The sequence below is a fragment of the Charadrius vociferus genome, unplaced genomic scaffold (assembly GCF_000708025.1).
Source record: "Charadrius vociferus isolate BGI_N301 unplaced genomic scaffold, ASM70802v2 scaffold828, whole genome shotgun sequence".
Lineage (NCBI taxonomy): Eukaryota > Metazoa > Chordata > Aves > Charadriiformes > Charadriidae > Charadrius > Charadrius vociferus.
The window spans coordinates 610,871-624,001 of NW_009649708.1; the positions used below are offsets into that span (position 1 = coordinate 610,871).

Sequence of the window (13,131 nt, forward strand, 5' to 3'; positions counted from 1 at the left end):
CTGAGAAAAGCAGCTGTGCCACATTCCTGTCCCCAGCCCTGGGCAGCTGCCTTCCACAGCTGGGGCACCAACACCCTGCATGGTACGGGTCCCCTGTGCTAGGGGTTGGGGCTGTCTGGGGGTTTTGAGAGGAGCAGGAGAATGGGGGTGCCCGGGCCCCTAATGCCTCAGGACCACAAGAGCAGATTTTCCTCTCCAGATCTCACTGTGCTGCATAATGAGCACTAGTCTTTGCAAAAGCAGCAAACCCCAGCATGGTCCTTCCTTGCTTTTATATTGAGGGGTCGATAGGGCTGGGGGGCCATTTTTCTGTGCTCCGTTTCAAACTGCTGCCCTTCTGACCTGCTATCGACAAATCCGTGCCTTTCTGACAGCCCTCATGGGCACTCATGACGTGGTTTCTTTTCTGTTGTAGGTAGTACTGAGCCTGAGCTGAGTGCAGGGAGGGAGCCCGTAAGCGCTGGGAGAACAAGCAGAATATGAGCGAGAACAGCCACTTTCCATGCTCTGCCCCAGACCGCCAAGAGCTGGCCTGCAGCGATGGGGACGAGCAGCTCAGCCAGCCTCCGGAGCCTGCCAGCGGGAGAGCCAGCCCCCGGGATGATGCTCAACCCTCCCGAGGAGCGGAGGGGGAGTGCGGGGGCCAGGGGAACAAACATCTGGAAGTGAAGGCGGAGCTGGGCGAGAGGCAGGGTGAACGGGGACTGGGGACAGACGCTGGCAGCAAGAGTGGCCACGAGGACGATCCGTTGTTGGGGAACGGCGTGGATGCAGAGCTGGCTGCAGGGCAGGAGCAGGCGCCGCTGCAGCAGCAGGACAGTGACGTGCCCAGCCGAAGCAGCACGGATTCGGAGGAGAGGGGCTCTCCCACCCAGGAAATACCTAGTGAGGCCCTCAGCAATGAGTGGTGTCACAGCATCTTGGGCTCCTCAGAAGCTCTAAGTGCAGACGAGCCTGAGGAGCTGCTCGGGTGAGTGTGAAGTCATTGTAACGTCGGCTCAGTGCTGATTTGCATGTGTTGTTTTCTCAAGCCTCCTTGGTTCGCGTTACTCTGCTCTGTGAGCAACTCAGCAGTTTAAAAAGCTGCAGCTGCTCTCATGGTTGACTGTGGCTTTTCGCTCTTTTCCTCTCCGGGCTTCTCACACTGCTTTTCCCTGTTACAAATGCAGAAAAGCTGTGATTAGAGCCAGCATCTGCCCACAGAGGTACTAAAGCGAAGGAGAAGCTCTAGAGATCTCAGGAGTGCTGGTTGTGCTCACTTTGGGGGTTTCCCACTTGTAAGTTGGAGATTCAGCTGGAGCACTTTTGGCAGAGTTCCTGAGATGTCTTAGGACAAGCACGACAGCCAGGGGATGATGAGGAGTGGGGCTTGCCCAGGAGCCTGGTATGCCCTGGAAGTCCCTGGCAGCATGGCTTGCTCTGGCAGTCCCTGGGCTAGCAGGTTACAGCTTTGCATCCAAAGGACCACGCCATTGGTAAGAGAGGGCAAGGCACTGAGCTTTGCTCCCTGCTGCACCTGTGGCAGGTGTTACCAGTGCCTGGGTGGCACAGACATAGCAGTAAGAGATGAGAGACACAAGTGTCATCCTGTTCTCAAGTGCCTGAGACAAACCAGCACATGTGCAGTGCCCCCCAGCCTCTGTATCCTCTGTACTGGCAGCCTGTTTTCACGGGAGAACTCTCCAGGCTGGGGGACGTTCACACTGGTGCAGCATCCACAGCTGATTTTATGCCTCTGCAAGTGTTTAGACTCCCTGGGGCTCTGCAGATTGGGGGCTGCAGGGAAATGACTGGTCCCTGGGATGAAGTGGGGTGCTTTCCATGCCATCCCTGTGGGAGAAGTACGGATGATTCCCTTTGCCACCAAAAATCATCTAGGGATCTGTATTGTAGCCAGCTGGTGTTTATGGCCACTGTGAATCTTATGGCCCTGCTTGCGTACCTACTCTAGCGCAGCAGGGATGCTGCAAGCAGGAGGGGGCTGGAGAAGAGCAGGAGAAGTTGTCACAGGAGAGCATGGCCTTCTTAAGAGAAAGTGTGAAAGGAACAGGGTGGCCAAGAGGGGCCAGTGAATCACCTACTAGTTTTAGTCCAGCGCAGGCTTTAGGCTGAGATGTTTGTTCAGAGAGCTGTCTGGAGCATAGGTAGGAGTGTCAGCAGAGCTGGGAAGCCACACAGCGTGTGGGCTGACAACAGGCGTCCCTAATTCATTGTGTCTCTAGCGTTAACAGGCTCCCCTATAAAAAGCTGGTGGTTTGATTTACCCAAGGCCCCCAGCAAGAAGGAGCAGCACTGTTTCAACAAGTGCAATCGAAGGTGCCAAAGAGGAAGAGTGTCCAATGCAGGCTGCTGATGTCCAGAGAGCTAGGGGAGTCCACCCCCAGGCAGATCCCACGAGCCCTGTAAGCTATGCAGTCAGGTCTTAGATGTCTGCAAGTCTCTCAGGTTGCAAGGGAATAGTATTTGCTTGGTGCGTGGCTTCCTGGAAGAAATTGTGAGTTCAAGATGAAGCTAAGGGGGCCAGTGAATGCTGCTAGAGTCACTGGAAGTGCAATTATTTTAAGGTCCTAGGGCATGAACTGGGAGAAGTGGCAGGCTGAGGATTTGGAGATGATGCAACCTGACTGGGCTCCGCATGCACAGCCCATGATCTTATGCTCTAAACATATTCACTTGTATAGCAAATATGTCTTTTGAGAAACTGAATGCACAAGGGATAAGTCACACACTCTATTCAAAGGCAGAACGGCAGCTGGAAAACTTTAGCGACAGCTGAAATCTGGGAAACTCGTTATTGCCTAGGCTAAAGCTCACTGTGTGTGAGCTCCTTAGTACTTTGACCACCGATCTTTAGGCTAAATGGCAGAAACATGTGGCTGGGCCAAACACAGCATGGAGCTGGTCTTTCCTGACCGTAGCTGACTGTCTGGATCTCCTAGATCAGTGTGGGTCAGGAGTAACAAAGCTGACAGATGGACCGAGGCACCAAGAAGTCACTGTCATCCTGCATCATCTCTGAGTTTCCCCGGTTCTTTCTTTACTCCCCTTTGGTGCGTTGGTGTTTCTGTTATGACCATTCTGGATATAGGAGAACCTGGGGTTTCTCTGTCTCTGGCCTAATGTTTTACCAGTGAGCAGTCAACTATTCATTCCTGGGGAACAAATCACTTACCATTCGCGTGTTGGTGCTCATATGACACATTTTGCCCCTGGATCTTAAAGTACTTTACAAGAAAGGGTTGCATCTTGTTTTTCCTGCTGAATTAAAGGGGAAAAAGTCATCCAAGGTCATTGACTCCGTGGTGGATCTGGAGAAAGAAACTATGATTGCCCCACTGAATGTAGATGTGTGTGTCTATGCAGGAAATGGTGGTTTAAAAAGTCAAGGAAATAAAACCAAAGCTTTAGATCTTGTGCTGTAGTTTGCGTTAACTTTTACCCCCTTTCTAGTTTACCCCATGGCATTCATTGGCATGCCGACATATGATTTGTCAAAGCCCTATTTTCCAATCATTGTGGCTATTTTGCCTAGAGGTTTTTCACCTTCCCAGAAGCCCCCAACATTGGCCATGCTGATCTTGGGGAGGTCACAGCTCTGCAGTCAAACTGAGAGCTTCACCAGTGTATGAAACTTACTGCTTTCAGCCCCAGAAATCATCTGAAAAGGTCAAACTTGTCAGTAGAGGAATCCCCACCTTTGGCTTGTAGACACATTTAGTATCTTCAGGTTTGGAACTGCTGCCTTTGTCCACACATTTCCTCCTATGGCAACATATAGCCATTGAGCAAGTCAAATTCCATTAAATAAAGTTTCAGAAAAACTTTGCAGAAGGCCTGCAGTGCACAGGCAAGAAAATCCTGATTTCCATCATGTCCTTCTCTGGCAGGCCTCCTCACTCCACCAACACAGCAAACTAGGTTCTACTTTATTACAACTAATTAACCAGTGAGAAGTGAAATGTAAACAACTCAGTGCATAAAAATCCAGTACAGTTCAGCAGCAATAATAACCAAGTGCATTGCTCTGCATGCCTTCCCGTAAGCAATAAAACAGCATTTCAGAGATGACTGGGGAAAGCAGCACAGGCAATTAGATACAGTGTTACTTTAATACACTTAGAAAACCTTCTGATTACAATGCAAATAAATATACAGCTCTTTATTTAAGTGAAGCAATTGCCTTCCCCGCTGTGTAGTAAGTACGCGACACTTTGCTGGTGCTGGTGCTCCTGGGCTGGTGTAAGCTGTAGAAAGTCTCTTTGTCCTCCGTCTTCTCTGGGACCACGCAAAGAGAGATGTGATGTGCTTGACTTGTTGGTGCCCACTGACCCACCTAGGACTCCTGCCCTGGTCTCTGCGGTTTGTCTTACGCAGCCTTTGCTGGGGATACAGACTTTCTCACTGTTGCCTGCTGTACGAGTTTGGGCTCAAGGGATAAACAAAGGGCTGGAAAATACAAGCTCTGTGGTATGAACAGCTAATGGAAATTATTCTGTTCAGTGTGGTGAGAGAGCAGGAGCTGTCTGGCTTGGGGTTATGGCAATGTGGGACCTGCTAAGTAATATCCAGGAGGTGCGGGGCTTGATGGCTCTTGATGGACTTGATACCCAGAAGCGGCCAGGAGAATACTGATAGGCACAGCTGCAGTGCACAACACCCCTGGAAACACATGCTGGAAACCTCATGGGGATGGGTCAGGGCTTGCCCTCCTGCGTAGATGATCCTGCACAAAGACATGCTGGTGCTGGGAGTGAAGAGATGCAGGCTAAGGAGCAGTGTGATGGCTCTCTTGGAGGACCTGGGGAAAATACAAATGCCCAGGGTTTTTCTTTGGTGTGGGGAGGGCACAGACCCTCTGTAGGGGAGATGTGGAAGTTCACTGGGGATGGGGCTGTTGCAAGAAGTTTGGCAATGGGACAAGCTGCCAAGGCAAGTCCATAGTTCCCACCGCTGGGTCCAACTAAGTCCTTCCTGTCACAAGGACGAAGTTTTTGAAGTTCCTCCTGCTTTGTCGAAGGAGAGGATCTTTTCTGTACACAAAGTTATGGCCACGCACTGCAGTTCACCCTGCAGGGATGGATGGATTTGTAATGACAAGCATTCATGAGGATGAGGGGCCTTTGGGCTGCAGCGGATAGTCTGTGGGGCTGCTGCTGTCTGCTTCGTTTCTGCTTATGTCTGGTTTGCTGCATGGCCAGCTCTGATGAACTGGGTGAGAGTTTTCTTAAGCTCTGAGCTCCTGGAATCAAAGGATTATGCAGGTCTACAGATTCATATAAGCTTTTACCCTGTGATTGCAGAGCTAGGTTTGAAAACAGCAACTCTGACGGCTCCGACATCACAGTGGACTTTCAAAGGGTGCAAAAACTTGTTTGTTAGGGCCTGTCAGGTCTCATGAACATACCATAAGCCACACATGGTTGTCTTCCTCCTTGCATAGGTGGGTCTGTCCTGCTCCCTGCTGTGCTGGGATCCCCTGTTCCTGCTGCAGCTCACCAGCCCACTGGCCTGGCATCCAGCATCACGAAGAAGGGAAGATAACATGGCATACCCTGACCTTCTTGGTTTCCTCAGACTCTTGGGACACTGAGAAATAAGAAACCTGAGAGTGCTGATTTGTCCTCTCCTCTTCAATGGCTCTTGCTCTGGCACTTTAGAAGCAGGAAAATCTTCCTTTGTTCAAATCCATCCCCAAATGCACTTTTCTTTCAAAGATGGGGGACAAGAAGTCTGGTAGCTGACTTGTGCCCGCTCTTCACTGCAACAGCGGGGCTCTATGCACATCTGTCATTGCATCTTCCCTCCTTACACTGGTTTTCTGTTAGTTGTCCACTGTATCCCCTCTCGCCCTATGACTGTCTTTGGTTGTTGTGGATTCTTGGGGTCAGGACATCCCTGTTTGGAGACAACCTCCTATCCTGCAGACTTGGGTCTTTAAACACACTGCCTGTAGCAAACAAAGGTGATAAGCTTGAAGACTTCCTTGTGTGAACGGATGCCAGGTCCCATTTTACTGCCCAGAATTAGTGCTCATGTAAATGCTGAGTTCTTGCTGCCCGTGCTGATGAGGGTGTTGGAGGACAACCGGTCCATGTGAGCATCACCACTTGGGCATGGTGTCTCCTGTGCTGCCCATGAGAACTGGCTGCTCCACAAACCCAATGATGATGGTTCCAGATGGGTGCGTTGTCATTGGTGGCAAGGTGTACATTCCCTAGCCCTTAGGGCCACTGTGTCCTGAAATGGCCAGCCATCATCCACCCTGCCTGAGGCATTTTGAAGGGCTAGGGTTTCCAGGAATGGATGACACTACATCTGTATGTCTGTGCCAGTAAATTCAGGGCCTTATTAACCTGCTCCCTGCTCAAGGGGCAGCCTTGCCTCCTTGCTACTTGCTTACCTGTGCAGTGGAAATACAGGCAAATCCCTCCTGCCTTGAGAGAAGGGAATATGCACCCCAGACCCTGTAATGGTACAAGCAGACCTGGTTTCAGAGCTCCATTGACCCTCTGTCCAGGCATGGCAGTGGTGTTCAGGGATCATCTATCTCCAGCGTGAAACCAGGGAGCCTGTGTCTGTTGGACAAAATGGGCTGAATGTTTCTGGATCAGGGCAACTGTAAGCTGCAGAGATCTGGGAGCTGGAAACATGCAGCTGGCTGAGGGCTGTCAGGGGTGGTCACTTTGCTTTTCCTGTTCTCTGCTGTCTGGTGGTAGAGCCGGGATACAAGGCTATATCTCTCTACCTCTCTTTACTTTTGCTGTGATCAGTTCAATGAAGTGTGGTTCATGCCTCAGTTTCCCCACCTAAAAAGACTGAACTGTTTTGTAAAGTGAACTGAGAAGTGTCCAGACTCCTGGGAGACACTATCATGGCTCTGCCGTGTGTGTCTCACAAGTGCTTTGCTGCCTCTGTGCTAGAGCCACTACCTCCCAAGGACCATTTCCAATCTCTTCTGTGCCAGGTGATGTTCTGCAAGGCTGGGAGTGGGCTGTCACTGGCACCCAGTAGGGAACATTACTAACAGGATATGGATTTGGGCCTGCACAGGTACAGCGTCTCCTTAGCTGGCACAAGAAACTTGCTCATCCCTGATCCACCCCCAAAATTCAGCTCAGGGAAAAGTAATGTGCTGCAAAGTGAGGCCGTGCTCATTAGGAGAGGCACTAGGCACAGCCATGACACTGACACAGGGTTGCCAAACTGAGACAACACTAGTGAGGAGGTACAGTGGATTGACTCCAACCACCAACTGAGCACCTGTCCTTGCACTTCCTCACCACTCTCCCCTGTGAGATGGGGGAGAGAATCATTAGCGCAAAAGCAAGACTTATGGGTCAAGATAAAAGCAGTTTAATAAGTAAAGGAAAGAGAAAAAAAACCCCACCAAGTGATGCAAAAGCAATCACTCACCATCTCCCAGCAGCAGACTAATGCCCAGCTAGTCTTTGAGCACTACTACTTTGAAAGACCAAACCCTTTTTTCTTTTTTTTCTCCTGAGAATGACTCTATATGTCATGGTATATCCCTTTGGTCAATTCAGGTCAGCTGTCCCAGCTGTGTTCCCTCCTAGCCTCTCGCCTACCCCCAGCCTACTCGCTGGGGAGTGAAAAATAGAGAAAGCCTTGACGCTGTGCAGGCGTGTTCAGCAACAGATAAAACATCAGTGCATTATCAACATTGTTTTAGCACAAATCCAAACCACAGCACCATATGTGCTGCTATGAAGAAAGTTAACTCCACCACAGGCAGAGGAAAAGCAGCTTACTGTTCCCTTAGCTTTCATCTGTATCACAGAATGAAAAGCCTGGTTCTAAGAGAGCAAATGACAGAAGCGTCTGCTGGAAGAGGGGAGGCAGGCTTCACCTGAGAAACCTGGGATATTTTTGGCAGGTCCTTGCAACCTGGTCTATTCCAGGAGGGACTGAGCCCTCACAGCTCCCCAGGGCTCCCAGCACAGTGGGTGTTGCTGGACTTGACTCAGATGAATTCTCCCAGTGTGGCTTCATATTGAGATGTACACCTGAATGAATGCCCCTGCATTGAAAGCCAAACAGAGCTGGGATTGCTGAGGGTCGTCCATGCATACCTGGAAGCTAGACTTGTAGGTTCATGCATTTCGCAGCCTCCTGTCCTGCCTGAATCCTGCAGTCTAGCTGTAAAGCAGCACAGAGCCTCCCCTGCCTGGATGTGTGTCCATCAGCTTTTACATCCCTCTTAGTTGAAAGAAAACTATTTGCAGGGCGCCTTGCACTTCTAGGGTGCCTCATCTAAGAAAAAAGGCTTAAGTTACAGCATATGAATTGCTCCCTAAAAGCTTCTGCTATTTCTCCGCTATAAAAGGGATCAAGGACATTTGCTGCCAATTTCCAAAGTTAGATTAAATGGCCTCGATCTTAAGGATTTTCATGCTTTTGAAGTAGCCATAATTGGAGCACTTGAAAGGAGAGATAACCTGCAGATTAAATCCATTCTGGCAGTGGATCCAGTAGCAGGTGTCAGATGCAAACCTCTCAGTTCAGAGGTCTGGATTTATACTGGGGTTGACTGGGGCCCTGGGATTGCTCATCATAAAACTCTGCCTTTTTCAGCTCTAGAAGCTTGTAATAAAATTGGTAACCAGGCAGGTTATACCACAGAGAGGTTCCGAGGGCCTATAATCACAGCATCCATTTTTGCCTCTTCTCTTGCCTCCTAGCTCTAAGTGGAACCGTGCAAGCAATTACCTTGACTGTATTTTCTACATGTCCTCTTTTGGTCCAGGTTTGCTTCTGGAGATGCCAAGCTGAGCTACAGTGAGGATGACAAGGAACATTTTCAATTCAAAGACATCAGGGATGGGTTCAGCTCGACCTTTGAGAAGATCGTTGAGTCTGACCTTATGAAGGGTACATACTACAGCAGCTTGGACTCTTTGGATGTCCTCTCTCTCACAGACGAGACAGACAGCTGTGTCAGTTTTGAGGCCCCACTCACCCCATTGATACAGCAAAGGGTCAAGGAAAGCCCAGAGCTCTTGGAGCAGAAACTGGTAGCCCATCAGAGAGAAGCCCTTCACCACATGGCTGCTGATAAGCAAGAGCAGGCATCAGCAAAGCCAGCAGAGGTGGATTTTGGGAGCCCTCTCAGGCACTCAATTACCAGCAGCAGGTCAGAGAATGTGCTGAGTCGGTTGTCCTTGAAGAGTATCCCAAATGGGTTCCACGTGGAAGGGTCAGAGGAAGATGCCACCAAGATCATTAACTCCATCAGGTAAGGCAGGCTGGAATTTCCTTGGGCAAAGTGTTCCTTGTCTTACAGGGTCCCAGTCCAGGAGCAAGACTCAGAAGACATGATAGAGATGGAGCTGCTTTTTTTCCCCTTGTGCTTCTTCTCATGTGCTGTCATGGCAGGGAGGCCAAACACCAACAGGAAAAGCTTTCCTGCTCATAGGGTAGGACACAGCTGGGGACCAAGGTCTCATGGCGTTAAGCAAGCCAGTAGACCTCTGTCTGAGTCCTCCCTGTTCTGAATCCCAGGACCCCAAACTGTGTGTGAGCTGCAGGGTCCTGTAGGAGCCCTGCGAGCCCAAGAAAAGCCAAGATTCAGCACTTTATGTTCATGTTTGCTCTGGAGGTCACCACCATTCACCTGGCTGCTCACCACCATTCACCTGGCTGCTCACAAATCCCATCTGTTCTTATATCAGGCAAAGCCGAGGCTTCTCTGGGCAGATCACAGCCTTGTCTGCCTGATAACTGGAAAAGCCCTTGGCAGGTTGGAGGCAGTCAGGCACACACCCACGTGTGCTCTGAAGTGCAGGAAAACCTCAAGGTTTCACTTAGGACTGGGTGCCCCCGTAGAGGCCTCCCCAAAGGTTCTTCTGCAGGCAGTGCAGAAGACTTCTGCAGGTCAGCAGAGACTTCATCCTCTGGACCAGCTCAGACCCAAACCATCATCCCTGGGAGGCAGCAGCTCATATGCAGGGCAGATCTGAGGAAGCCAGGTGATGAGCAGCCAGGTCATGGGAGAGCTGGAGCGAGGAGGTATGTCCAGCTATCTGTCAGGCCTTCAATGAGTCACACTGCCCAAAAATGTGCAAATAGGTGCCATAACGCTATTAACTGGCCTTGGGCAAGAAAATAGAGATGCACCCCCACCTAAATGGTGTCAGTGAGGCTGCTCAGTGTCTTGTCTGTGGGAACAGCTGGCCACAACACCAGCTGCGAGAGGAGCAGCCTACCAGGGACAGCAGGTCTGCTGCCAGTCCCATTGGCATGGTTTGTACAAGTGCAGTTTCTGATTCTCAGCAAATAATCTGAACTGAAAAGCATACCATCTAGCCCTAAGATTTCCTGAATGTCCGCAGCTCTGACAGAGCTTGGTATCCTTTTCCATACCAGCAGAGAGAGAGAAAGCTTTAAAAGGTGTTGGGGCTGCTTGCTTTGAATGGATACATCCTCATTTCTCAGGAAGAAGTCACCTTCTCTTCAATTTTTTTTTATAAATTTGAAATTAAACTGTACTAGTTTGTTTGATCTGAAATGAAAAAAGGGTTTGTCCAATGTCCAGTTCACAAATGTGTTGGGTTTTTTTTTTTGTATTTTTCAGTTAGGACAAGAAGAAATCAAAATGTGGCATTTTTTGTGGGTTTCATCAAGTCACATTGCTGCTCCTTGAATTGTTTCTTGTTTCTGTGTAGTGACGCCAGCTTGAAAGACGCACTGTCAGACTCCGACTCTGACATGGGCAGCACGGAGCAGCTTGACCAGGGCAGCACAGACACCTTGGCGAACGGCTGCAGGGCGGATAGTGAGGCTGCCAAGAGGCTGGCCAAGCGCCTTTACAACCTCGAAGGGTTCAAGCGCTGTGATGTGGCACGCCAGCTCGGGAAAAAGTAAGTGGGGCTTTGGGTTGCAGCCAACCCTATGAGGGGGTTGACTGAGATGGCAGCATTGAGCATGGCCAGCAGAAATACAGCTGTGGTGGGGAGGTTCTGGGGGAACAGTGGTTGTGATGGGAGGAGAGGGTAAAGGAAGGAAGGGACAAGGGCTTTACAGATGAAGTTGGGTCTGTTGGAGATCCTTGCAGTTGAACCTGGTCCAAGTTTAATGCCCTTGCAATCTGAATCCTGCAAGTTCTTTGCATGTATTGGGCATTAACTGCCACAAGCTGCTGCCCACCAGAACCAAGAGCTTCCTGCGTTTGGTGAGAGCCCAGCAAGACCCTGCCTAAAGCAATCCCCAGGCTAAAGGGTTTGGGATCCAGACCTGGATCTGCACTGGGCTCTCTGCCAGTCCCCAGGTTTTTACTGTCTGCACCTCAAAATCTTTTTGCTGCAGTGCCTCCTGACCCAGTCTGTATAGATGACATGAAGGGTTTGATGGAGAGCCAGGTACACACTGGAGGTCCAAGCACCTCAGCTGGTAGATTTGCATGGGTAAGGCAGAAGGCAAATAAAAAGTATTTATTCAAAAGTGGGAGAGTCTCTAAGAGACAGAGTAACAGTAAGGAATGTAGCAGTAACAGATTATTTTAGGATGCCAGTGGGTGTGAGGACACCGATCCCCATCATCCTTCTCCTGGATCAGATATAACCTGTGTTGCTGGGGTTTTTTGTATGTCCTTGAAATGTCTCACTCCTGTCCAGATCAGCAGGACACAACTGTCCCTCAGCAAATACCCAAGCTTTCAGTATCAAGGATAGTCTGTGACTCCCAGCTTAGTCCTGGGACAGAAGGAGCCCACAAATGATCTCCTAGAGAGGATCTTTGTATCACCTGCAGCATCCTTGTTCTTCTCTTTTACTGTGGTTCTTGCAGCAGGTGCATTGGTGCTTCAGGTCTAGCATCCTTCTCCTTCCTTGCAAATTTGCCAGGCCATCTTACTGAGTGGGGGAAGTTTCAAGCAACTGGTCTCTGGGGGTGCATCTGAGTGTGTCCCTTTGCTAGTTCCTGCAACCCTTACTCACAGCTCAATCCTCACCCCTTGGAAATTTGTTTGGTGACCCACATTTGGGAATGGGCACACCCTTTAAAAGAAAACTTCTGTTTTGATCAGCTGGGTTTTTGACATCTGAATCATTTCCCAGCACAAGAACTGGGTAGAGCTGCAGGATCTTGGATGAAGCAGGTGGATTTGCAGAGCACAAAAGGAAGAAAGATGAGGATAGGTCTTGCTCACTTATGACAACATAAGACCAACCTACAGTGGTGGGAGCAGGGTAAGTTTAAGTGATGCTTTCAGGTCAGCTCCATGTAGGAGGTGGACTGGCTAGGAGGGTTGTTCAAAAAGTAAAATCTGAAAGCTTTTTAACTCATTTTAGACTCTTCTTTTTTTCTTTGTGAACATTGGCAATTTTCTCAAAAAAACCAAAAACCAAACCAAACCCAAAACAATTCATCATTGTCAAACAAGTAGAAAAAGCATGATGAACAAGGAAATGGAGGCTGGATATCTCCAAATAGGTTCTTTCCAGATGGCAAAATTCTGTGGAGTTAGCCTCAAATCCAGAAATTACCTTTACCTCTCTGAAGAGCACATACGTTGGCAACCCAACTGTCCGTGGAAGATTCGTGCTCCTGGATTTTTCTGTGGCATTGTTTCAGCTCTGTCACTACCCACAGTCACACGTTTCTTGCAGGATGGAGCTTGAACTGTCTCAGCTGCCAGATCATGAAGATGGTAGTGCCAAGCACTTCCGTGCAAGGTTTCCCAGGAGAGCACTGTGCTCACGCTACTACGCAGGCAGCGACAGAGCAGGCAGCAGAGCACAGTTTCAGCACTGCAGAGCACTGAGAACTAGGGGGCTGTCAGAGTCCCATGGGCAGTATGGCATGGGCACACAGTGTATTTTCTTCCTCTGCAGATTGGGTGAATTTTACTTAGCCAAACTTCTTAGGCACAATCTTTTTTTGGCCCAGGTGACTGTGGCACAAAAAAGATCCTGGACAATACAGGCTTAGCTCTGTAGGACAGTGTGATTCAGGCTGTAAAACAACACATATCTGTCCATGTCCAGCCACGCAGGAATGAAACTGGGAGGTCAGTAAGCACGCTTTGTGCCTGGACCTTCCCAAACCAGGCAGAGGGAGGAAGCGTCAAGTTGGGATGTAAGGTGAGAGGAGGTCTGTGGAGGGTGGGGGGGTGGG

At 49.7% G+C, this 13,131-nt stretch overlaps 1 protein-coding gene across 1 annotated transcript in view; it reads left to right on the forward strand.

Moving 5' to 3' along the window:
- Window positions 1-479: 479 nt before the first annotated feature.
- PSD2 (pleckstrin and Sec7 domain containing 2) overlaps window positions 480-13,131 on the forward strand; it is a 44,685-nt gene continuing 32,033 nt past the window's right edge. The window contains exons 1-3 of the mRNA XM_009890692.1: window positions 480-970; window positions 8,765-9,253; window positions 10,683-10,877. Coding sequence (XP_009888994.1) covers window positions 480-970; window positions 8,765-9,253; window positions 10,683-10,877 — 1,175 coding nt within the window. The remainder of the gene's footprint in view (window positions 971-8,764; window positions 9,254-10,682; window positions 10,878-13,131) is intronic.